General features: G+C 45.3%; 1 protein-coding gene across 2 annotated transcripts in view; it reads right to left on the reverse strand.

Annotated features, from left to right (window-relative positions):
* Positions 1-25,149, reverse strand: part of qtrt2 (queuine tRNA-ribosyltransferase accessory subunit 2) — a 45,665-nt gene extending 20,516 nt beyond the window's left edge. The window contains exons 1-7 of one of the 2 annotated variants that reach the window (XM_084475480.1): positions 25,015-25,149; positions 24,573-24,808; positions 22,710-22,765; positions 21,734-21,810; positions 20,960-21,172; positions 20,067-20,266; positions 9,301-9,452 (exon numbers count right to left, since the gene is read on the reverse strand). In XM_084475480.1, coding sequence (XP_084331606.1) covers positions 9,301-9,452; positions 20,067-20,266; positions 20,960-21,172; positions 21,734-21,810; positions 22,710-22,765; positions 24,573-24,775 — 901 coding nt within the window. In that variant the 5' untranslated portion in view covers positions 24,776-24,808; positions 25,015-25,149. Of the gene's footprint in view, positions 1-9,282; positions 9,453-20,066; positions 20,267-20,959; positions 21,173-21,733; positions 21,811-22,709; positions 22,766-24,572; positions 24,809-25,014 lie in introns of both variants that reach the window. The other variant, XM_084475479.1, reaches the window with a different exon arrangement.
* Positions 25,150-25,186: the final 37 nt, after the last annotated feature.

Here is a 25,186-nt window from a genome sequence, read left to right on the forward strand (position 1 = left end):
ACTGTGGGTGCAACCCTCCTCACCACTAGGTCCTTGGACTGAGTAAGAGTCATTTCCAGTCTAACCTTAGCACATTTAAATTCTTCTGTCAGATTAGATATGGGCAACTCTACAATGCCCTTCCCATACAAGGCTACGCTGCTTAGGCAGCGTGGGACTCCGAGCCACTTTCTGACAAAGGAGTTGATCATTTTTTTCCATCCTTTCTACCTTTGACAGAGGAACTTCATACACTGTCGATGGCCACATTAGCCGGGGCAATAGACCAAACTGCAGACACCACAACTTAAGCTTACCTGGCAGCCCTGACTTGTCTATCTTTGCAATACCTTGTCTAGTTTCCTGTCTCAATCCTTCAACCTGTGCCTTATCACTAAGGCTTGCATCATACCACCTTCCCAGACTCTTCACTGGCTTCTCCAGAACTGTAGGCATCACCTCTTCATTTATAGCAAACTTCTTATCTACTACCTTCCCTTTAACGATTGAGAGACTCCTAGACTTACTTGGCTTCACCTTCATTCTAGCCCATTGCAGATTGCTATTTAACTTATCCAGCAACCTGCTGGTGCACGGAGCGGTTGACGTCATGGTTGTCATGTCGTCCATAAAAGCCCTAATTGGGGGGAGGCGTGGCCCTCCCTGCAACTTCTCCCTACCCACTACCCACTTAGAGGCCCTGATAATGACCTCCATCGCCATTGTGAAGGCGAGTGGGGAGATTGTACATCCCACCATAATTCCTATCTCGAGCTGTTGGCACCCTGTGGTGTACTCTGCTGTATTAAAACAAAGTTGAATATCCAGAAAATAAGCTTTAACTAGGGTTTTAATGCTACCTGGGATTCTAAAGTAATCAAAGGCCTCCCATAACAGACTATGTGGTACTGACCCGAAGGCATTAGCCAAATCCAAAAATACAACATGCAGGTCTCTCCTCTCGTGCTTTGCTAACTGAATTTGGTGCCAAATCATACTGGTATGCTCTAAGCATCCGGAGCAACCAGGGATTCCAGCTTTCTGAACCGTGGTATCAATTAGTCTATTCTTTTCAAGATAACTTGTCAATCTCCGAGCCACAACACTGAAGAAGACCTTCCCTTCAACATTCAGTAGACTAATTGGTCTAAACTGATTAATCTCAACTGAGTCCCTCTCTTTGGGAATAAATATTCCCCCATCCCTACGCCACACCTTGGGAATACTCTGCTTTTTCCAAACTATTCTCATTAGCTTCCATAGGAATCTTAAAACATCCGGCGTCCTCTTATATAATCGGTAGGGCACTCCATTGGGTCCTGGGGCTGAAGAGGCCTTTGCACGTTTTATTACTTTTTGTACCTCTTTCCACCTTGGTGGACTATCGTCACACTACTTAATTAAGACTACTTAATTCACCAATAGGTGGGATATCTGTGGGAAGCATCTCTCTGAACCTCTCCCTATCTTTGTGCACTCCCTCCAAGTACTCCTCAAGCTTCTGCTTAGGTTCCATAAGACTACCACTCTTCTGCCTATCAAATAATGACTTAACAAATTTAAATGGATCTTTATAAAATGCTACGGAGAGTGCGGAGGTCAAAGGTTCTCAGAAAAACTCCTCGTTCTTATACAGGAGATAAAACCTACTCAGGGTGAACTCTGCCGCCTTCTCACCATCCATTTAGGCACCAATATTGGACGGGTGAGCCAAGCCATGCCAGCTGCAACAGACAATCGCCGTCTGGTGGAGGTCGACTACGGCCACATCAACAACGCACCTTACAATGCTATGGCGACAGCATTGGTCCAGGCGCTGACCAGAACATATCCAGTCAACGTAAACCTCGCCAAGATTCACGGCATCAGGCAATTTGAAGATCAGAACATTTATACATATCGAAGTCATATCACAGATGTGTATAACGAGAACTGTGGTATTGAACGGCCTGCCGACGGCAACGCTGACTGCGAACCATAGGAAGCCCACCTGAAGAGCTACTTCTTGGACGGCCTGTTCGGAACGACGGCTGATGACATCAAGGATGACCTGGTTGGCTGGAAGCACGTGCAATTGATGAAAATTGTTCAGCATGCAGATCACATCCAGGACAAAACAAGGAGACAGTCCAGCAGGACCAACGGAACCAGAGCCATGGCCCTCCATCATGCCAGCATGACCATGATGAGGAGGCCTGAACAAAGCCAAGGAAAAGGCCGGGGCAGAGGGGAGTTCCGGAGACAAAATGGTTTCCGAAATGACCAAGGACAAGGAAGGGGCGGTGGAAGGGACACTTCAGAGGACAGTCCATGTTATAATTGTGGGAGGGATGAACATTGGGCAAAATACTGTCCTAAGCCCGACAAAAAGTGGGAATATAATCACAAAAACCACGCATATTATACAAGCCATAAGCTATTTAGAAAATAAATATTTACCATCAGAAACATATGCCTATTTAGATTTGACACCATGGCGAACACTTCCCACCATAGAGCAAAACATAGAGGGACACAGAGTAGAATTCTTGGTAGATTCAGGAGCAACAAATTTGGTGATGATGAAAAAAACTTCATCGGCGGGTATAATGGTTAAAGAACCATTTACCATCCCTTTGACGTGTGTCGACAGATGGCACCCGATTAAAGCTTTCGTTCCTGCTATCAGAATGTGCTCCCCTCAATTTATTAGGATGAGATCTGATGTGTAAACTAGGACTGTGTATGGAATCCACACCGGACGGTGTGATAGTTTCCAAAAGTATATCTGAAAGCTACTGTATGGTAAAATGCAATCATGCAGATTTCCCCCTCTACATCTACCAGTAAGAGTTAGTACCTACAGCCTTAGGAGAATTAAATCAACAGTTAGTAAATATGGCCAGCATCAGAGCTAACCCAGGGTTGCAGCAAATGGAGCCACAACATTTACATTGTACTGCACACACATTGACAGGGCAAGACATAGAATATGGGCAAAGGTGGTTAGAAAGAGAAGAAAAGCAGAGACAGGTAGAAAAGTTGAAGATTAAAGAAATATACTGGACAGGACCCAAATGTGCAGCAGTGGTGGAATTCATTGAGAAATTTATTTTTAAATCAAACTCAGAAAGCATGAACACAAAGTATTCAAAGCCTTTAGTTTCCAATTTTGAGGGACCTTCCCCATTTGATGTACCCTACTCATTTCCACATGTGTCCCTAGCCAAAGGGCAAAATGATCAGTGGACGGATTTGGGTCCCTGGGTGAAAGCATGCAGTAAGGCAACGGCGACGCCCACTGGGAGGGGGGACATCTATCAGAATTACGTGCATGGGGAAAAGGTATTCAAACAGACATTCTGCGGACATGTTGTGCAAAAAACAATATCTTTGCAGGGAAACAAAAGGTTGGATTCACATACAGCTGCACAAATGATGACGTCATCAGAAATAATTTCGTAATTAGACGCATTACCTACTGCACTCTGGGCCCAGGAAAAGTATGATGTAGGTCTAATAAAGAACATGCAACCAATAGAAGTAGTACCAAAGTCAACAGACATTCAGACCATCAGTATCCAATCAAGAGAGGCAGATTATACCAGTGTTTGAGTCACTTCTCCAGGCAGGAGTTATAGTGGAATGTAATAACACTCCTGTCAGAACACCAATTTTTCCAGTTAAAATGGTCAGGGCACTGGGAGAGCCAGTGGAATGGAGATTTTTGCAGGACCTGAAAGCAGTGAACGCCGCAGTGCATCCACGGGCGCCGGTGGTACCTAATCCATAGACCATCCTCTCACAAATTCCTGGTAATACCAAGTATTTTTTAGGGGTTGACCTATCAAATGTATTCTTTAGCGTACCGGTACACCCAGACAGTCAGTTCTGGTTCGCTTTCACATTTGAAGGAAAGTCTCCAACAATCTACAATGCAGCACTACAATCAGACCTAAAAGATTTACTACCACAAGGTAGTATAGTGTTGCAATATGTGGATGATCTGTTATGTTCTCCCTCTGAGCAGGCATGTAAAGCAGACACAGTGGCTCTACTACATCACCTGTATGACAAAGGACACACAGCCAGTCGTAAGAAGCTCCAGTGGTGCAAAGCAGAGGTCACCTTCCTGGGTCATGCTCTGACCCCGGGAAAGAAGAAACTCACCTCAACACGTGTAACCGCTATTCAGAATATACCTAAACCAGTAACTGTGAAACATATATTGAGTTTCCTAGGTATGACATCATACTGTCGCCAATTTATATGAGACTACACTGCACACTGGAGAGCCTGTTGAGCACAATCGCACACGGCCTGGTCTGACCTCCAACAGCCCTATAAAGTGTGTACTAACCCCTGCTACATTGCTCCCCATACCAGGTGGAGAGCCACATGATTGCTGTGCTATTGTATCATCTACTGTTTGTTCCCCAAGGATTGACCTGAGAGACCAACCAATTCCGAATGTAGACGAAGAACTCTTTGTAGATGGCTCCGCCTCCCGGGGCAGGGACAGGGATTTGTGTTGGCTATGCTGTAGTAATGTTACATCAAACCATAGAGTGGTAGACAACCGACAAACTATTCAGCTCAGGTGGCGGAACTAGTAGCATTAACACAGGCGAAAAGTGTTTTGCAGACAGCAGGTGTGCTTTTGGGGTGGTACATGATTTCGGTACATTATGGAAACAGTTTCATCAAATTGGCAGGTAAACACATAACACATTTCGAACTGGTTGCGGATTTGTTAGATGCTATCTTGCTCCCAGCACAGATAGCGGTTGTCAAAAGCGATGCACATACCGGTCATACAGACGATGTGTCAAAAGGCAATGCCTTAGCTGATGCGAAGTTCGCTGCAGGGAAACATTCCCCTGCCACGACCGCAGCTGCATTACAAAAAGATGCGCCATATGACCAGGGCAGTTGTTAGGAATTCTGGGCCCCCTGAAAGAATATCGGTGTGGGCCCCTCTACCCCATTCATTGCCACCTTAAATGTTCTTGTTTTTCAGTGTTCTTGACGGTGCCTGGTGTAATACACCCAATTTGTTTCCTTTTTTACATTTAACGACTTAACAAGTCAGAGTATTATTATGTAAATTATGTAATATTAATTGTCTTATTCTCATTTCCCTGATTTACAACACGTTATTACACCTCTGATTGCAAATACATTTTAACCATTAACCACTCAACAAATAGGTGTGGGTATTTTATTGTATTTAACAATCAAGCACTGATATGCAAAAAACAAAGTGTCCTGGCTCAAGATAGTCCACAGGTAAATATGTAGCATTTAACTTAAATGTGCAAGTGAAACAAAAAGCACATAGAATATGTTGTTGTAAAACAAATATCAAAAACAACAAGCCTCATCTAATCTCAATTAAAGTTTAAATTGGATTGTTTGTTCACTGTAAGTCTCATCGCTCACTCACTTCCGATGAGGGAGAGAACCATGGGAAGACCCAGGCACGTGCACACATAGGGCCCTAGGGGTGCTTGAGCCCCTGCCCTTTTTGCCTCATATTAAAAAGTGCCCTCTGAGTGTTCTTCAACAATCGCGCCCGCAAAAGTGCTCATCCGCGATCTATTAATATTAATATTCGAATATATTCGAATATGTATTATTATAAAACGGGTGGTTTAAATCAAGCGATCTGATTGGTTCCTAACTGTTGTATAATGGGCATATACATAACTGCTATGACGTCCAATCAGTTTGAAGAGTTCCGTATCACGGCGCGCCTAACTTTAACTGTTCATTTATTTATAAAAGCAATAGCATAGTTCACTGAAGCCTAAAAATATGTTGCTTGACGGAGAGGGTGGAAATGTTGTAAAGCATTAGGCACACGGTGAGTGAACTCGATAGTAGGCTAAATTGCCGGCGAAGGGTTTGAATTATCTTTTCATCTTTAAGGGGGTCTCTCTCTCATAAAAAAAGTTGGTGCACCGCGCACATAGCCTTACCATGCACAAAAGCGCTGGTATTCGTAACCTCTTCTTTAAGTTCTACCTTAACATTTTGCGTGTTTCCCGAAACGTTCTTTGCTACGAATCTCTTTCATACGTCGTTCATTGGTAAGATTGGTCTGAAGCGCTCGTAGAACCTTCTTAGCTCTACCGTAGTGATGTTTCAGCTCCTGCAGTCTCCACCACTGTACAGTAACCTTTAGAAATCCCCGTTGCGCATGTTCATTCCAAGTTCGCATCCTTAGCCAATTGAGGCCAAATGAAACGGCATGTTTGAATTAAGGATATTGTCTCGGCTGTTCTTTATTTTGGGCCGTGGGTACAGCAGGCAAGGTCAGCTCGACTCGCTGCCAATAATTTCAAAAACTCGCAACTTAAAAAAATTATTTTATTTATTTTACAATTCAAAAATGAACAAAACTGTCTTCTAAATTAAGGACATGATACTGGGAAACGAATAAACCATTATAAGCAACAAGTGAACTTAATAAGCGATCTAAATACTTTTTGCAACCACAGCATTGTTCCCTTGACATTTAGTTTTCACCTTAAATATGCAACAGATGTAATTAAGGCAACCTGGTCTCACAGGAATCCATGAAACAAAAAATAATGCCCATAAAAGATTAGAATATTAAGGGCTGCCTAATATTCGTTTGAATATTATATTTTTAAATTAATATTCGAATTTCGAATAACGAAGTTCGGAGTCAAAGCCCTAGTCCATACACAGGTAAACAGTGACGGCGTTTGTTATCTCGTTACACCGCTGCCTTTTTTTGTCGTAAGCTTTGGAAAATGCCTGCAGAAGCGATGTCTGAGATGCAGAGACAGTCTCATACAGTGTGGAATGAGAGCTTGTGAAAGGAAGCATGCGCGTGCTGCGCGGCTGCGTGCTTGCTGCGCGGCTGCGTGCTTGCTGCGCGGCTGCGTGCTTGCTGCGCGGCTGCGTGCTTGCGCAATAGCAGACTGCCTGAGATGGCAGTATCGCTGTCAAATCTGTCCCTGGGAAAAGTAATGTTGCGCCGAATTGAAAAATAACTATGTTTCGTTAGTATTTTCCCATATATACCATATTTTCAGTAGTTACGTGTAACTTTACTTTTTACATGAACAAGTAGTTACCTAACGAGTTACACACAACACTGTCTACCAGTCACACCGGTGTCACAGTATCATCAAAATCCATACCGTAGCGCAAATTCACACCGGTGTACTTTCTATACCGTTTATACCGTACACCCCTAGCTCAGAGCCAGCACAACTTAAACGTAGAAGGACCTCAGCAAGACGCGCTTGTCACTGCCCCGGCAAATTTGAAAGCCTACACTGCACTTTCGTTCACAATGCATGACCATACAGTAGAAGAAGAAATCCTCGTCACCAAAAAGCGCAAAAGGTTATTAAAAAGGCAATGTCACCGGTGAATTCGACAAATGAGGGTTAACATTGCGGTAGCTTTTCCCAGGTTCAAAGAGCTAAAGAAGGATTACGATTTTCAAAGGGACGCTGAAGTTGCCTGCTTTCTTCTCGACAGGTAAGTCAATGTTACGGTCTAAATTACAAGCTTTTCTCATTGCTTGGTTGTGCAATTCATTACATAGGCAGCATAACAATATAACACATACAGTTAAAAGCCTAAACAGCCTCGTTGGTGAATAGCAGCATAGGCTATGTTTGATTGAATAAGGGTTGCATTTCATGCCTACTACCTCCCACCGACTCATCTCACTGCCTCTTTGTCCCCCCCCCTCCTTTTTCCTCTCCCTACTGTTGAATCACCTCATAATGATGATCTCTGACAATGCACGCTGTCAAAAAATAAACAAATAAAGAATGTTTCACTGCTAATTAATTACTACTAATTAATAAATTAATTCTTACATAGTTCCTGCGTTTTAGAGCAATATAAGCACTAGTAAAAGATGTGTGTTTGTTGTGTGTCAAGTTGTTAACTGATGCTATACTACAACATAGTAATGTTACCAATAAAAAATAATATAAACATGGCGACATAATTCACTATCTTGCTCGAGGAGTAATTACTCATACATGCTCACACTAATGATTCAATGAAGTTTGAAATAACGTACCTCATCACCCGAAAGAAAACTTGATGAGGTACTATTGGATGACATGTTGTCATAGCTTCTTGGCACATACCGCCTACCATAGTTGCAACCAGGTTGCAACGTCCATTTTAAAAAGCAAGCACTATTCGTTTGACTGCAATATACAATTGTACCACTCGATTGGAGTGATTCCAACACCATGTCCCTTTAAAGCTATAAGCTGCACCGTCTGCAAAATCTCTAAAATAAATGAGAATAAAACCCGGATAACAACACAGGGGCAGGCAGGGTGAGGCATTGATGTGAAGACACCACACAGCCCTGGCTGTAGTTCCTATGGCTTAACCAGCAAGAGAATCAAGCTAGCAAACCATCTTTTCCTGCCTTCCACATGGAAACTCTAAGCAGAATTTCACTAGCATACCATCTCTCCCTGCCTTCAAGATGGAAACTCAAAGCCCTGACCGCTCATTCATTGGCAGAGCTACATCAAAGACATTTTTGATGGAGGATTCTGTTCTAACAAGATGTATGATTGTAGCATTGGTTCTTTAAACATGAGATAGAATGATCTTTATGTTGTTGTGTTTGTACTGCAGCGTGTGCTGGCAGAAGCGGTATCTGAGGGGAATGTGAATCTCAGACCATGCCCTAAGTCGTTAGGCTCTCATGTTCCTCTAAGCTATCGCTCAGCATTCACATCATTTGCGTATAGATATTACACACTGCAACTATGCAACTTTCTACAATGACAATAATAGGAAATGGAAGGATCAGGCCTCAATCCTCTGGTGTGTGTTGTAAGCCTTTATCTTTAGCGAGTTGAGATGACTATCCCCCTCATGACATGAAGGAAATAGGATAATCCATTGTGGATTCCTCCACATCACAGTGGCATTGCAGCCTTCAGCTTCCAAGGAGACGTTGCGAACGTTTCTCATATATCCGTCACACAACTAGGTGGACACACCCACCTGTGATGTCATAAGGGGCAGATTTCCAAAACAGCTTATGACACCACACCTGGTGGCATGTCATGGGACCTTTAAACACGGTTTGAAGTTTGATGGTGAATAATTCAGTTGTTCATTTGACCCGATTGGGTACTGAAAATCATGTAATTCAAACAAAGAAAACGTCCCATAATATTCTAATGTTACAGTTTGTACCACTGGCTCACAGGTGAGCTGCACAAGAAGCATGTTTGTGCCCTGATGTTTAACGACAGTATAGCCTCAAAAGCAGGGTGAGGAGACACTGCTGCACACCTGGGGGGGGCGTGATACCTGCTCTCTCGGGGCCCGGGGAGAGGTCCAGGTCAAAGGTCAAAGCGCAGCCCCGCTCCGTCACCTGGAAGGGGAAGAAGCTCTCAAACAGGTCCACCCCGGCCTCCACACACGCCACCACCTCGTCGGGCCTGCCGACACCCTGGAGCAGCCTAAGAACCAACACACACACACACACACACACACACACACACACACACACACACACACACACACACACACACACACACACACACACACACACACACACACACACACACACACACACACACACACACACACACACACTTCATAAAAGCTAAAAAGTCATTGGTATGCAGAGATATTCTGGCATCTATCAAAGCAGAAATCAAATTTGAAATCAATCAAACAGGAGCAAGGAGAATCAATCCATCACAGCCACACACACACACACACACATCCATCAGCTCAAAGCAGGTCTACTTCAGAGACCAGACCATGTCGTCTCCCATGAGAGGTTTGGTTCTCTCTCCTTTGTGCCCGGGTTTGATCAGACCAAACTCAACATTTGATAATGTCTTCATTACGGTGGACACCCACTGCCCTCTGTCTCTCTTGCCACACGTTCCGGTGACGTCTGATGGTGAATACCAGTGGGAGCTCTTGGGCTGTATGCCCCCAGCCACCCAGCGGCTCCCCCAGCCCAGTTCCCCACCTAGTTCAGCCCCGCACCTCCAGCCAAGCTGCCCCATCCCAGCTCCCCCATCCCAGCTCCTCCAGCCTAGCTCCTCCAACACACCTCCCCCATCCCTCTCTCACTTCACGGGGAAGGAGGAAGCAGGAGGAGGCCAAGTGGGAGGTGTTCCCTGGTGGAAGGCCATTGAAAGGACATGCTTCCTGAGGGGGAGAGATGCCTATGGAAGAGGAGACTCTTCCTCCTGCGCCCCAGCCACTATCCTGGAGAGATGAACGCAACCGTCACATGGAGGCCGAGAGAACATAGAGCATAATAAGAGACGGGACAGATGAGGGGAGGGGAGGCCTTCAGGAGGCAGGAGTATTGGATGACAGCTGACTGTCAGCCCCCCCCCCCCCCCCCCGGCCGCCTCATACCTCCGGATCTGGACGAAATTCGTCCCTCCGTACTAAACGTTGTCTCCGGGACTACCCTTCATACCTCCGTCCGGTTTCAGCGTTGTTATGGATGTTATGCAACCTCTAGAGGGCAGTGACTGTCATAAAATGACCGGCATCGACAATCGCAAACATGTTATCTGTAGAGGAGATGATTTTGCTCTGTGTCATCCGGCACAAAGTGTACGCTGCGGTAGCATGTGGCACCCCTCACCAGCCTGCAGACTCTCTGCTCAAAATTTAAATTAAAAAAAGTTATATATCAGATATTATAGGTCTACTATTCTCTCTCTCTATTTTTGCGAATGGTTGGACTTCTGCCTCTACTGCCGCCTCGATCTCCGGTGGTATTGCTCCGGTTCATCCGGAGCACTCCGGATTCGTAAGCTCAGAGGCGACGGACCCACTAACGGACGAAACAACCTCCGGGACTGGACGAAAGCGTCCGTATCCGTATTTACCGTAGGGTGTGAATGGGCCTTTAAGCCCATTCACACTGAAGTGCACGCTGAAGTCCTCCACCTGATGCCAGTGCTCAAGGTTCTTCAGGAAATCATTTATCGTTACACGATATGCCACGGGAAGTCAAGGTCAGGACATTGATTTCTAGATATGGAGTAGACAGGAGATAGGAGGTATAGAGACAGGAGTTGTAAAAGTTTATAAGCAGTATATCACTTTCATTGAATAAATAATTTTCATTGAATGAATATGAATGATGGTATTGCTTGGAAAGGGGACTTAGAAGAGGACATGGCGGAGACTAGAGAGAGGGGCAGGTTGTCAACGTCTGGAGGGACAGCTGATTGGCAGACCAGGACTTGGTGATGTTAAATTATCCAATAAGGTCACACAGATAGACATTACACATGTTTGGGTCAAGGTGGACATGGAATTGAATTAGCACGAGGGGCTTTATGTGGGAAAAGGGCAGTGTTGCGGCTTCCAAACACAAACCTTTTAGCCGCTGAGAGTATATGAGGTTTGGGTCCTCAGGTACGTAGATTTGTGACGCGCTATAGTAGATTATGATAAAGATACGCTGAGATCCAAATATGCTTAGGTGCATTTATTGTAACAAAACAGCACAGAGCCATCACAGCGCAGCAAGGATGGGTAAACGTGAAAATGAGACTGGCGGATTAAACAGGAAAAAAGGGTGATAAATGAATGAATGAGTAGCGGTAGCGGTCAACAAAAATTACGGCTACTCCCAACCCTGACTCTCTCTCTCTCTCTCATCTGCGTCACCGGTGAGTGCCCACCTTTACGCACACACACTTCCGCACCGTGCACACGCCCACTCCCAGGTGAACCACGCCCTCTGCAACACACACACACTCTAACACACCGTGCTGCTCATCTTCAGCCTGTATGTCTCTTACACACCAGCCCCTAATTATTAGGTCTCACATAATAATTCACACTTCAAAACACAATAGGAGACATAATAAATCATCATATCAATTTCAACGATAATGCAAAAATGTCTAATAAATTGCTCAAGTCCATGAAAAGTCATTACAACGAATATTCCTTCTTCTGGTCGTCATGACCGATTAGTGCAAAGTCCATCTGACGTCCGAAAACACAAAGTCCATATAGAGGTCAGCAACGTCCTCATGCTGCCTCCTCCTTCTCCAGCAACAAACACACCTTGGATATGGGTCTGTCCAAGCAACTGGTTCTTGTCTTAATCCGAATTTGACGCACAAATCCCTTGCGATCTGGAAAAGTTTGCAAGACACGTCCCATAATCCAAGAATTACGAGGTGCAGTACTGTCCATTAGCAAAACTAGATCTCCTGCGACAAGGTTTCTCTGGACCCCAGTCCATCTCTGTCGTTCCTGTAACAGAGGCAGGTACTCCTTTGTCCAGCGCTTCCAGAACAGATCAGATATGTACTGGACTTGTCTCCATCTTCTCTGTGCGTACAGGTCTGCTGCTTGGAACTCTCCAGGTGGTAATGAAGGCTGGTTTTTAAGCAGTAACAGATGGTTCGGCGTCAGTGCTTCCAGGTCGTTAGGATCTGTGGAGGCCTTGGTGATGGGCCTGCTGTTAATAATGGCTTCCACTTCGCAAAGAACTGTGTGGAGTCCCTCCTCATCCAAGCGTTGTACTTTGAGAGTGGAGTTCAGGACTTTCCTCACCGATCTAATAAGCCTTTCCCACACTCCTCCATGATGTGATCCAGCAGGGGGGTTGAACGTCCACTTAATGCCCTTTTGAAGTAACACATCATGTACCTGTGCCTGGTTCCACTGCGCAATCGTTGTTTTTAGCTCACGTTCTGCACCCACAAAATTTGTCCCATTATCAGAGCGCAGCTCGCGGACCTGTCCTCTTCTGGCTATAAAACGCCTTAGTGCATTTATGAAGGAGTCAGTGTCCAGAGAAGGTGCCACCTCGATGTGAATAGCTCTCAATACAAGACAGGTAAATAGGACACCATACCTCTTCACTGTACTCCTCCTGCTCCTCACTTCGATGGGTCCAAAATAATCAACCCCTACACATGTGAATGGAGGTTCATCAGGCTTGAGTCGGTCTGTGGGCAAGTCTGCCATCTGCTGGCAAACTGGAGTGGCATTAAGTCTTCTGCAGATGGTGCACTTGGACAGAACTCTCTTAATGGCAGTACTTGCTCCTGTCATCCAGTATTTCTCCCTGAGCTTGGACAACATGTGGTTGCGGCCGCTGTGTCCTACCTCTTGATGTATATTTCTCAGCAGCAGGGTAGAAATATGAAGGTCTTTTGCCAGAATGATAGGATGCTTAGACTCCAAAGGCAGTGCTGCTTTGCTAAGCCGTCCTCCCACACGCAAGACTCCATCCTCCAGCCTTGGACACAATTTGTGCAGGTGACTATTTTTCTTGACATTTTGTCCCTTTTCCAGACACGAGAGCTCCTCAAAAAACTTTCTCTTCTGGCAAAACTGAATTATGGCCAGCTCAGCCTTGTCAATGTCCTCCAATGTAGGAGCTCCCAGAACAGCTGCACCTTTAAATGTGCACCTTTCCTGCTCCATCATTCTCTGTTGCTGCATGCTCTCTTCACTCTGATTGGCTATTAGCCTTTTTCTCTTCCTGATACAGGACGACAACCATTCCTTGTATTTCAGCCACCACGCCACAGCTTTCTTTAATCGGATCCACGAGGAATAATGATGGATCAGGTGAGTAGTGGGATCCTCTTCAGCTTGTACAGCATTGACAACAGCAGTTTTCTTCACCTCTGGATCGTCCTGGGGGAGATGACTCACAGGCTCAGGGTTCACAGGCCATTCTGTTTCAGGTTGGCAAAGAAACGGAGGTCCTGTTAACCAGAGTCTGTCCTTCAGAAATGCCTCCACTTTGAGCCCTCTGGATGCTGCGTCTGCTGGATTTGAAGCTGTATCCACGTACCTCCACTGAGCGGGGTGAGATGATTTCAGGATCTCCGAAACACGATTGGCAACAAACACCTTAAATCTGGAGCTTTCGTTGTTAATGTATTTCAGCACAGAAGCACTATCAGTCCAAAACACAGATTCCTGAAGACTCATGTGTAGTTCTTTCTTCCACAGGACATCCATGCGACTGGCCATTGTTGCAGCAATCAGTTCCATTCTTGGAATTGTAACTGTCTTCAGTGGAGCAACACGAGCCTTTCCCATAATGAAAGCACTGTGCATTTGGAGGTGCTCATCCTGTAACAGCAGGTAAGTGACTGTACCATAGCCTTCCTCAGAAGCATCGCAGAAATGGTGTAGTTGCGCAGTAATAACATCTCCAAACTCCAGAGGTTTTAGACATCTGGGCAACTCAAAGTTGTCCAGTAGGTGGAGCCCTTGCACCCACTTAAACCACTCTTTGGAGACAGTCTCTGGTATGGGATCATCCCAACCAACTCCTCTTCTGCACAAATCCCTCAAGATCCTTTTTGCTGTCAGAACAAGGGGACTTAACATGCCCAGAGGGTCATAAATGGAGCTTACGGTAGAAAGGATGCCTCTGCGGTTGAGTGGTCTGTCCTTCCATACAATTTTGAATTTAAAGGTGTCTGACTTGATACACCACTCTACACCCAGCACTCTTTCAATGGGCACAAACTCCCGGTCCAGGTCCAACTGCTCCATGCCTTTAGCTCTGCGGGGCTCTGGGATGGTCTTGAGCACTTCAGATCTGTTACTGTGCCACTTGGTCAAACAGAATCCCCCTTTAGCGCACAGAGACATGAGCTCATGACAGAGGATCAGTGCCTCCTCCTCTGTTGCAACTGCCACCAAACAATCGTCCACATAAAAGCAGTGCTGCAGCTTGTCCACTGTCTCCTCCTTATGCTCATGTCCAAAATCCTCTGCACATTTCCTGAGGGAAAAGTTGGCGCAGCTAGGGGAGGATGTAGCTCCGAAAAGATGTACCTTCATCCTGTATTCACATGGTGCTTGGTTCAAGTCTCCTTGTGACCACCAGAGGAATCGCAGCAGATCAGCATCATCTGGGGGCACTTGCACCTGGTGAAACATAGCTTCTATGTCAGCCATGATGACCACAGGTTCCCTCCTGAACCTGGTCACAACTCCAATCAGTGAGCTGGTTAGATCGGGCCCTTGCAACAGCTCTTCATTCAGAGATTGTCCTTTGTAACTGGCACCACAATCAAAAACAACTCTGAGCTTTCCCTTTGTCGGGTGGTAGACACCATGGTGCGGTATGTACCAGACCCTGCCATCACTTCTTTCCAGCTCTGCATCAGGAACCTTTTCAGCATAACCTTTACCAAGTAGATCGTTAATAAAGGTGTTATACTCCCTGTAAAACACTGGATCCCTCTGGAGCCTCCTCTTCAGATGGTTTTGACGCTGTTCCACCACTTTCCTGTTATTTGGCATGCTGACGTTTGGATTTTTCAAAGGCAGGGCGACCTGGTAGTGACCATTGACATGTTTGGCTGACTTTGTGACCATGTCCATGAACCTCAGGTCTTCCCTGGACAGACCCACTTGTTCCTCCACAGCAGATTCTGGAAAGTCCATCTTAAATTGCTGTTGCCACAGTTCATCCAAATTTACAATGGACACACGGTTCACAGTTACTGGCTGCTCACAGTAATTGGCCTCTCCACCGTTTCCTGTCAGTGGTCCATTTACCGTCCAGCCCAGCGCCGTCCTTATAGCGTAGGGTCCATTGTGCTCACTGCGGATAACTTCCAGCGGTTCCATGGCTCGTGGAACATTCGTTCCAATCAGCAACTCAATTCCAGCCTCAATCTGTGGTAAGGAGATGTGTTTTAAATATGGCCACCTTGTCAGATCCTTATTTGTGGGTATGTTTGCTTTGTGGACTGGCATTGACAACTGAGTATACGCTTTTGGCAACTCAATGAAGCTGTCATCTTCAAGTGCTGCCACCTCCAGCTCTGGCACAATGTAGCTACTGACCACCTTCTCCTGCCCCATGGTCCTGAGAAGAATGTTGGCTCTCTTCCCAGACAAATTGAGCTTCTGCTTCAGACTCTCAGTACAGAACACCGCAGTACTTCCCTGGTCCAAAAAGGCGTATGTGAGAATGATTTTATTGCCCTTCTTCGCCTTCACTTGGATCGGCACGATAGGAAGCTTGCAATCCATCTCACCAGCCCCTGTAAGCCCACTGGAAACCAAGGTGTCGTCCACTGTAACCTGGATGCTTCTCTCAGCTGGTTCTGCCGTTGCCACACTATCCTTATGGAGCACAGTTGGATGTCTTAGGCCACACTTCGAGCAGGAAATCTTCCTTTGGCAATTTTTGCTTATGTGTCCTATACACAGGCAGCGAAAACAAGCACCATTTTCCTTCAGGAAGTCAATTTTCTCTTTGTGTGCCATTTTTTCCAACCGCGCACACACATCCAATGTGTGTCCTCCGGTGCAGCAGGGACAGATCTTCTTGGCTGGTGGTTTTATGTATGTAGCTTTCACAGGTTGAGCTGTTCTCTCCACACGATTCACTGTGGTAGCGAAGCTGGTTCCTCTGATGCTGGAGCGAGGGGGAGGTTTGTGTTTCATTTGTTTAGTTGTTATAACAGTGTCCTGAATGTTTCCAAACACAGGGTCTGTCAAGATTTTTACCTGTTTTTCAACAAAGTTGGCAATATCCACAAACCTTGCTCTCCTATTGTACCTTTCCTGCAGGTCACATGCGTCGCACCTCCAGCGGTCTCGGAGTTTGTACGGCAGTTTTTTAATGATTTCCACCATGTTTGTGGGTGTGTCCAGATCACTTAAATACTGCACATCCTCCAAAGCGTTGCAGCATCCACGCAGAAAGAGGCCGTACTCCTGGAGGGCTTTCACATCTTCTGTTTTAATAGTGGGCCATGACAAAGCTCTCTCCATGTATGCTGCTGCCACCTTTTGCTCATTGCCATAGTGCTCTTTCAATAGAGCCTTCGCCTTCACATATCCTCTGCTCGACTCAATGTGCTGACAGCTCCTCACTAGTCCCTTTGCATGCCCTTTGGTGTATTGTTCAAGGAAGTAGAGTCTGTCACAGTTGTTACTGGTGTTTCGCTCAACTCCATTTTCAAATGCTTTAATAAACGAATGGTATTTGAGTGGGTTACCATCGAAAATGGGAATTTCCCTTTTTGGGAGTGCTGAGAGGCATTGTTGTTGCATCAAGAGTGTTGAAATTTCATTTTGTTTTCTCATTATGTCCAGCACACTGTCATTTTGTGATGCATCAGTTTGTGTAACATTGGTCACAGGATCTTCAGGAGTGGTTAGATAACGTTGGAGCAGGTAAGAAGGACCTGGGAGATGTTTTATGTCAGGTAAGTGAGTGACTTTAGGCTTCACAACTGTCTGTGTGGTTTCAATTGGGTTGGATTTTAGTTTAACTGGCAGTGATGGGACAAATTCCATAACATTGATGTTAAGTTGTTGTTTTGAGCATGTCTTTTCATAGTATGAGTTCATCCCATCTGAAACCTTTGACTTTGATTTACTGCCAACACTGCTTTGTGATTTTATAACACTTAGTTTTGCCATTTCCTCAGCGATTTCATTCTCCAGTAAAAGCTGTTCTCTTCTTTTGCGTAGCTTTAACTCCTCTTCATCCAATGCATGTTTTTCCTTTAATGCCTTTTGTTTTGTTGCCAAAATTGCAAGATTTGTTTCCGTTTTTAAGCGAGCAGATGAGCGTGAAGCCAAGGATGAGGAATGATGTGAGCGTGATTTCTTGGTTGCATTTGAGATGCTGTCACAGGGCTGTAGTTCATCCTGAGGATCTTGTCCAGTGGAAACAGGTACTGGAGGGTCAGCAACAGACAAATCCTTACTTTTTTCGACAGGAATTTGTTCTGCATAATTTATTTCCTTTGTTGGTTGCTCAGAAGTATTTGTCTGTAGTGGTAATTCATTTGAGTTTTCATGCGGATTTTCCTTTATCCATTTTTCCACTTGTTCCTTGAATGCATCACTGTAATCCATAATGCTAGAAAACCACTCTTTTTGTTTTTTATGTTCATCATCAGGAAGAAGTTGCAATACTTCGTTGTGCAGGTCAGTGGCCTTTTTACACAGTGCATTCAAGTTATTCAGTTGTGAGGGGATTTCAGTTACATTTTCTTTTGATTTCATGTGCGCTTTTATTTGCGGAATAAGCTCTTTGATTTTATTAACGGCACTTTTGCGCTCATGCTGCAACCGTTCGATTTTATTTTCCATTGCTTTGGCCGTCAGTTTGATTTCCCTCTTTTCACGTTCCATGTTTGAACATTCAGCATCAGCGTTTATTTGACTCATTTTCGTTAGATTGTATTTTTGTATGAAGCAACACAATCACATTTCATTCAAGAGCGTATTCAAATCCATCCATAGACATTGCATTTCAATTCATTGACAGAGCGGATTCGATCCAAGCATTTCAACAAGCAGTAGGTCTTTAGACAACATCAGCCGCCACATGCCACAAAGTCCCGACATCACAATCCATTAAAGCACGGAGAATATGCGCCACCATCAATGCGCCAATGCAACCAGCGTATCCATTTAATACATTGTCCTCATTTGACTCAATGCATTCCAATCGAAGCGGATTCCTTAATCCACAAACATTAACAGGTTCAGGCCTACCTGTTCCCAGGTAAATGTTTGGCGTGGTGTGGCACTTAGCTGTGGCTCCTTCGTTCTCGGGCTAGTCGGTGCGGGACGACTTGGTTCTTTGATGCGGCTTGATGATTTTCATTAAACGCCTGTTTTTTGTTGACAAATGTTGCGGCTTCCAAACACAAACCTTTTAGCCGCTGAGAGTATATGAGGTTTGGGTCCTCAGGTACGTAGATTTGTGACGCGCTATAGTAGATTATGATAAAGATACGCTGAGATCCAAATATGCTTAGGTGCATTTATTGTAACAAAACAGCACAGAGCCATCACAGCGCAGCAAGGATGGGTAAACGTGAAAATGAGACTGGCGGATTAAACAGGAAAAAAGGGTGATAAATGAATGAATGAGTAGCGGTAGCGGTCAACAAAAATTACGGCTACTCCCAACCCTGACTCTCTCTCTCTCTCTCATCTGCGTCACCGGTGAGTGCCCACCTTTACGCACACACACTTCCGCACCGTGCACACGCCCACTCCCAGGTGAACCACGCCCTCTGCAACACACACACACTCTAACACACCGTGCTGCTCATCTTCAGCCTGTATGTCTCTTACAGGCAGTGTGTGTGTGTGTGTGTGTGTGTGTGTGTGTGTGTGTGTGTGTGTGTGTGTGTGTGTGTGTGTGTGTGTGTGTGTGTGTGTGTATATACTGCCTGCTGTAGCTCTCTGCCACTCAGTATATACTCGTACTACTAAATATTAACAGAAAGAAATCTAATGAGAAAAAAAAGGAGAAAAAGTATCGAAAGCACCGTTTTTTTTCAATGAAGATAACATTAAATTAATCAGAAATACAGTCGCGACATTGTTAATGTGGTAAATGACTATTCTCGCTGGAAACTGCAGATTTTTAATGGAATATCTACATATTTGTACACTGTCAATCGACCATCACTCTTATGGTTCTTATGGTTCAATTGTTTAGCTAATCGTGTTGAAAGGCTAATGATGATTAGAAAACCCTTGTGCAATTATTAGCACAGCTGAAAACTGTTAAATAAAAGTTCATGGAAAACATGAAATTGTCTGGGTGACCCCAAACTTTTGAACGGTAGTGTATACGCTAGGGGTGTAACAATACACAAAAGTCACGATTTGGTACGTACCTTGGTTTTTAAGTCACATCAGGGTTAAAATTGTATTTTTATCAGAAAAATATTTTTGATTTGATGATGTCTGATTTTGATGTATCAAACAAATGCCTTAAACACATGAAAAGACATCCAATACAATTGAGGATAAAAACACAATAAAGTCTAGGACTTATTTCCATTGTGGTCCTCAACACAAAACATCAGGACAAGATAAGACGCTCACAGAGTGTGTGATAATCAATAAAAAAAAATTCTTAAAAAAATAATAAAATAAAAATTCAGTACGCACCGAAATGAAACGTGCATCAAACCGTTAGACCCGTACCGAATACGCATATCGTTACACCCCTAGTGTACACATACACACAGGCTGGCTGTCTCCAAACCCCTACTACACTGTGGACCCTGCACCCTTGGAGTAGGGAGGTGGAGCGGGGGGCCGACCTGGGCTTGTCTTCTGGCAGCTCCCCGGCCACGGCGCTGATGAGCTGGGTCCTCAGCGAGCCGTCCATGGAGCCCGTCTGAAAGCCGTCCAGGCAGAAGCCGCCCACAGGCCGCTTGGCCGTCTCCCTGGCCGACCGGACCCTCTCCTCCAGGCTGTCCCCTCCCTCCACCACCCCCAGCACCTCCGACCCCTGCAGCTCCTGGAGCACACACACACACACACACACACACACACACACACACACACACACACACACACACACACACACACACACACACACACACACACACACACACACACACACACACACACACACACACACACCAGAGAGGGGTTGGGCAGGGAGACGCAGTGAAGGGGGAAGATTTCCAAAGAATATGGCTGTGTCCCAATTCAGGGGCCGCATCCTTCGAAGGACGCATTTGAAGACCGCTTACATCACAGTGGCGTGTCAAGTGCTGTCCCATTTCGAAGGTTCCTTCAAATGCGGCCGAGATATGCAGCCTTCTTTTCCCAGATTTTTTTTTTTGTTTTCCTTCGAAGGATGCAGCCCCTGAATTGGGACATGACCTATGACTCTTTTTTACATTATCGTCATTTTATTCAACGTCATTTTATGTATGCCAAAAAAAAAATGGATCAGCCAAATCTTACAGAACAAAAGTTTTGGAGTAATCTTCCCCATCATCTTGAAAACCAAGTTGGGCTCCAAAAGTAATTTCACATGATAACAAAGTCTTTCCGACCATCTTCAATCCCTTCAGTCAGTCAACAACTTAACAAAACACTTAATCCTTAACGTTAAGTAGTGTGATGATGACTGCAGTGTGATGATGACTGCAGTGTGATGACGACTGCAGTGTGGGTGTGGCTGCAGGGTGTCTCAACGTACCGCCGTCTGTTGGTGGAGGAGCAGACACTCGTCGAGATGGGCCAGAGTCCGGTCCACTGATTTGCGGAGCCTCTTCCTGGAGGTGACGTCCCCCTGCCAGGTCTCCCCATCGGCCATGCTCTGGTACAGGTCTGGCCTCAGCGCCTTCTGCAGGGCCATGAACCGGCCCACCGTCAGCTCTATCCGCCCCCCGCTGCCCCACACCGACACCGTCTGGACCACAGGGAGTAGGATCAGCCTGCTAGAGAGGCTAGCAACATACTCATGGACCCTGAGCCACCCTAGATAGGCTGCTAGAAACATACTCATGGACCCTAACCCACCCTAGAGAGGCTGCTAGCAACATACTCATGGACCCAGACCTACCCTAGAGAGGCTGCTAGCAACATACTCATGGACCCTGACCAACACTACAACAGAGGGCTGATTATGGTCCCACGTTCACGCAACGCGGTTACAGACCCCTTACATCCTTGCGGACCCTCCTTGCGTCCACCGCAAGGGTCTGACGTGCGCCTCCCAAAAATTGTAACCTTCTGTTGAGGCGACACAGCCGCAAGCGCTGTGATTGGTTGGCTCACTAAAACCTGACGCAGAACCATAAAGGTTCACGACTGCGTCGAAGCGTCTGCATAGTCATTGCGTTGTGTGAACGTGGGACCATAATCAGCCCTTAGGTTGCTAGCAACATACTCCCGAGTTAAACTCTCCCAATATGCGGAATGACTTGGATAAACATGAACCATAGCGTTATTCTTGAGGAGCCACCCTGACCTTGTTGGTGACGTGGCCCGCAGGTCTCGGGGTCAAGGGGTCATGGAGGGAGCAGTACAGCACTGTGTCATGAAGACCTGCACCCAAAGAACAGAACAACACAACAGAACACCAGTTGGACCAATTGGAAGTGTTTTAACAGGAAGGTTGGTGAAGACAGTATTTTGTAGGCCTTCAGTGAGGTCAGCCATAGGTCGAGGTTAGAGCGAACAGGAACAATGGTGAGGACAGTATTTTGTAGGCCTACAGTGAGGTCAGTAATAGGTTACCTTGCCAAAGATTGTTTGGTTCGCTAAGATACAATGTAAACTCTTAACTGGTTCTTGTAGACAAAATAAATGTTTCAGTGCTTTGGGAATTGAATTGCCTAGTTTCCTTTACACAAGCTGCACGGGTAAATTGCATGAGCGATGCACTACAAGCAATTCTATAGGTGGAGGGTATTAACATATGTGCATTGGGTAGAAGATCAAGAGGTGACAAGATGAAAACCACCACAACAAGGGAAAATACCGTGGGCCCTGTAAACCAATCAGAAGCCTCCTGTCTCTGCCCGCCTTGGGACACACAATGTTATTATCCCATGCGGGGGGAGTTAGCTGTAGTATAATAATAATAATAATACTGCATAACTAAAAAGGTCATCAGGGAAACACATTGTGCCTGGACCTCCACAGGACTTCATTAGCCTGAGCCTCACAGGGAAAACAAAGCACTCAATTATCTACATCAGATGTAAAATATGACGATTTACATCTTCTCTATTGTAGCAAGGGAAATACTACGACAATGGATTGTGCGCTACTTCCGTGGTCAGGTTACTAAACTATTATTATACTGTAGATACAACCAACAATGCAAGCTGCATGCATGATGATGTGCATCCTTTTTCACACAAGACTCAAGCATCACTTATACAATGCTGCAAGGATGAAATAATTGAAGGCACATGCAATGAAGCCTGCATTTACCATACCTGCAAACTTCTTGAATCCATCCTTATATTCCTCCAACACTTCCTGGTGCTCCGCTCTTAAAGTTAAAAACCAACATTAATATAAGTGGGGAGGACAAGGCTTGTAATATAAAGGAGATGTGGACATGTGTAGCATAGGCATAGATTTCGGGGGGGACGCAGGGGACGTGTCCCCCCCAATATTTAGAAAAGGTAGAATTGTCCCCCTCAAAAAAATCTATATATTTTTTTAAAAGGTTGAAAAAAGAGGTAATGAAATACATTTTGGCGGGCTCAAAACATTTATATATCCTTCTGACCTGTAAATACGTTTCCCAATAATTTCAGACAAAGTGGACCATACCATCTTAACCCTGCCGCACAGTCACACGCACATTCGCAGTAGTGATGGATTTCATGATTTGTTTGCTTGAATCAGTTCGCGTCGGTCAGTTCGCCAAGAAGAATCGTTCGAATCGTTCGTTTGTTCGTTCAGTCGTGTTTACGGTAATGGTGAATCGGTTCTCAGCTGAGTCGTTCAGACTCAGCTCCTCCCTCGTTCTCATTCAAACGAATCACGAATGCACATTCTCAGCTGAGTCGGTCAGACTCAGCTCCTCCCTCGTTCTCATTCTCAAACGAATCATGGGCGTGCAATGGTGCAAACGATCATCAATCAACACAACAATACAACATTAACTAAGTTCCTTTCACCACTAACTGTGCGTTCACACCAAACACGACGGGGCGACATGACTCCATACAAAGTCAACGTAGAGACGCAAATCGGGCGAAATCTGACGGCATGAAAGCCCTGTCACGGGCGAGCGCATTCACGTGGATTTGCAGTGTGACACTTTCGCTGGAGTTTAAATATTTTAACTTTGCCGCGACATTCGCGTGATGACAGCCAATCAGCGTTCAACCGGCAGGGCCAACCGTTCCCTGCAGTCCGCAGTGAACCGCAGAATGGAGGAGAAAGTGATTGTTGCCGTTTGCAACTCCCGGAGCTCTAAATATAATATTATATGATATTATATATTATATAATATATAAATATCTATATAATATAATATATAACGGCCAAAAGTTGTGTGCGCCTCCGGATTATATTATTAACCCATAAACGATGGGCATTCCGACGTCTCTCCCTCCACAACAGGTAAAGACATGCAATGACGGTGATCTCGGCCATGGTTGAGAATGAATAGGCATGAAGCACCGTTGGCGGACAAAATATGTCGCCTGACATAACTGCACAGCAAAGGATTATGATTATGATTTGTGACTTTGGCGACAGCGCGAAAAATGTATTAGTGTGAACGCACAGTAACACATTCAGCAAACGAACAGCGACTAGCGAGTCAGCACGTCAGCCAGGGGAGTTGAGTCTCGGAGAACGAACGAGACAAACTGAAACGGGGAATCAGGTCGGTTCGTTCTTGTTAAAGAGTCCATTCGAACTGATTCGTTCGCGAACGACCCATCACTAGTTTATACAGTCTATGGTTGCGGACGCAGACAGTGACAAGAGCAACAGGTTAGTGTTTGCATTAGTGTCCAATTAACTGTATAGAGGTGACACCACAAAGTATACAAGTTAATGCCAGACGAGGTGTCCAATTATCAGCAATGAATGGACGACGGAGGCGAGAACTGTCACTAAGTAAATTTCCTATACATAGTAAATAAATTTCCGCCATAAATTAATTCAGAAAATTTTTTGAATAAAAATTCACCAGAATGCAGGAAATGAAGTGTTTGACGCTCAAAATTCTCTGGGGGGGAACCCCCAGGCCCCCCGCTGAAAATTTGCTGAAAATGTTGAATCCAAACCTACGCCCTTGGTGTGTAGTATAGGCTATCTGGAGGGATGTAACTCACACTGTGGATAGGGAGAGCTGTGTGACGGAGGGGAGAGGGCTCAGGGTATGCAGGGTGTCCTGGGTCAGGTGGGGTACAGTGCCACAGCGGGTGTACAGTAAGCAGCCGGGCACCTCCAGTGAGCTGGTGGTCGCCCTGCCGATCTCCCTCAGGACACCGAGGCGGTATCCTCCTTGAACCACACGACTCAGCTCCAGTTTCATCTTTCATACAGCAATACGCTCTAATACCTACAACTGCAAAAACATACGTCTTATAACTTATTCATAACTAAGCACGCCTCCCCATATGCGATAGGGACGTTAGCGACCTAGCTAACAAGCTCACGTGTTCTTCACTCATCGATACTGTGATCTTGAAATACATTTTTTGTGCAAGACAGTGGCCATGGTTTAAATTGACACTAAACGTTTTCATTGGGAGCAGTTTAATAACAGCTTACCGTAGCTTGACAGAAGCACTCCCTACTTCCATACACAGAGAACTACAACACGGACCTGGAACAAGACTACACGTCGCGGTTAAATTACGTCATTGTTTCAGTTGCCCTTCGTAGTCTACAGATCCAAACGTCGAAATGTTTTTTTAATCAGGGGAAAAAACTGAATATCATT

Source organism: Micromesistius poutassou, assembly GCF_964030765.1.
Source record: "Micromesistius poutassou genome assembly, chromosome: 11".
NCBI classification, from domain to species: Eukaryota; Metazoa; Chordata; class Actinopteri; order Gadiformes; family Gadidae; genus Micromesistius; species Micromesistius poutassou.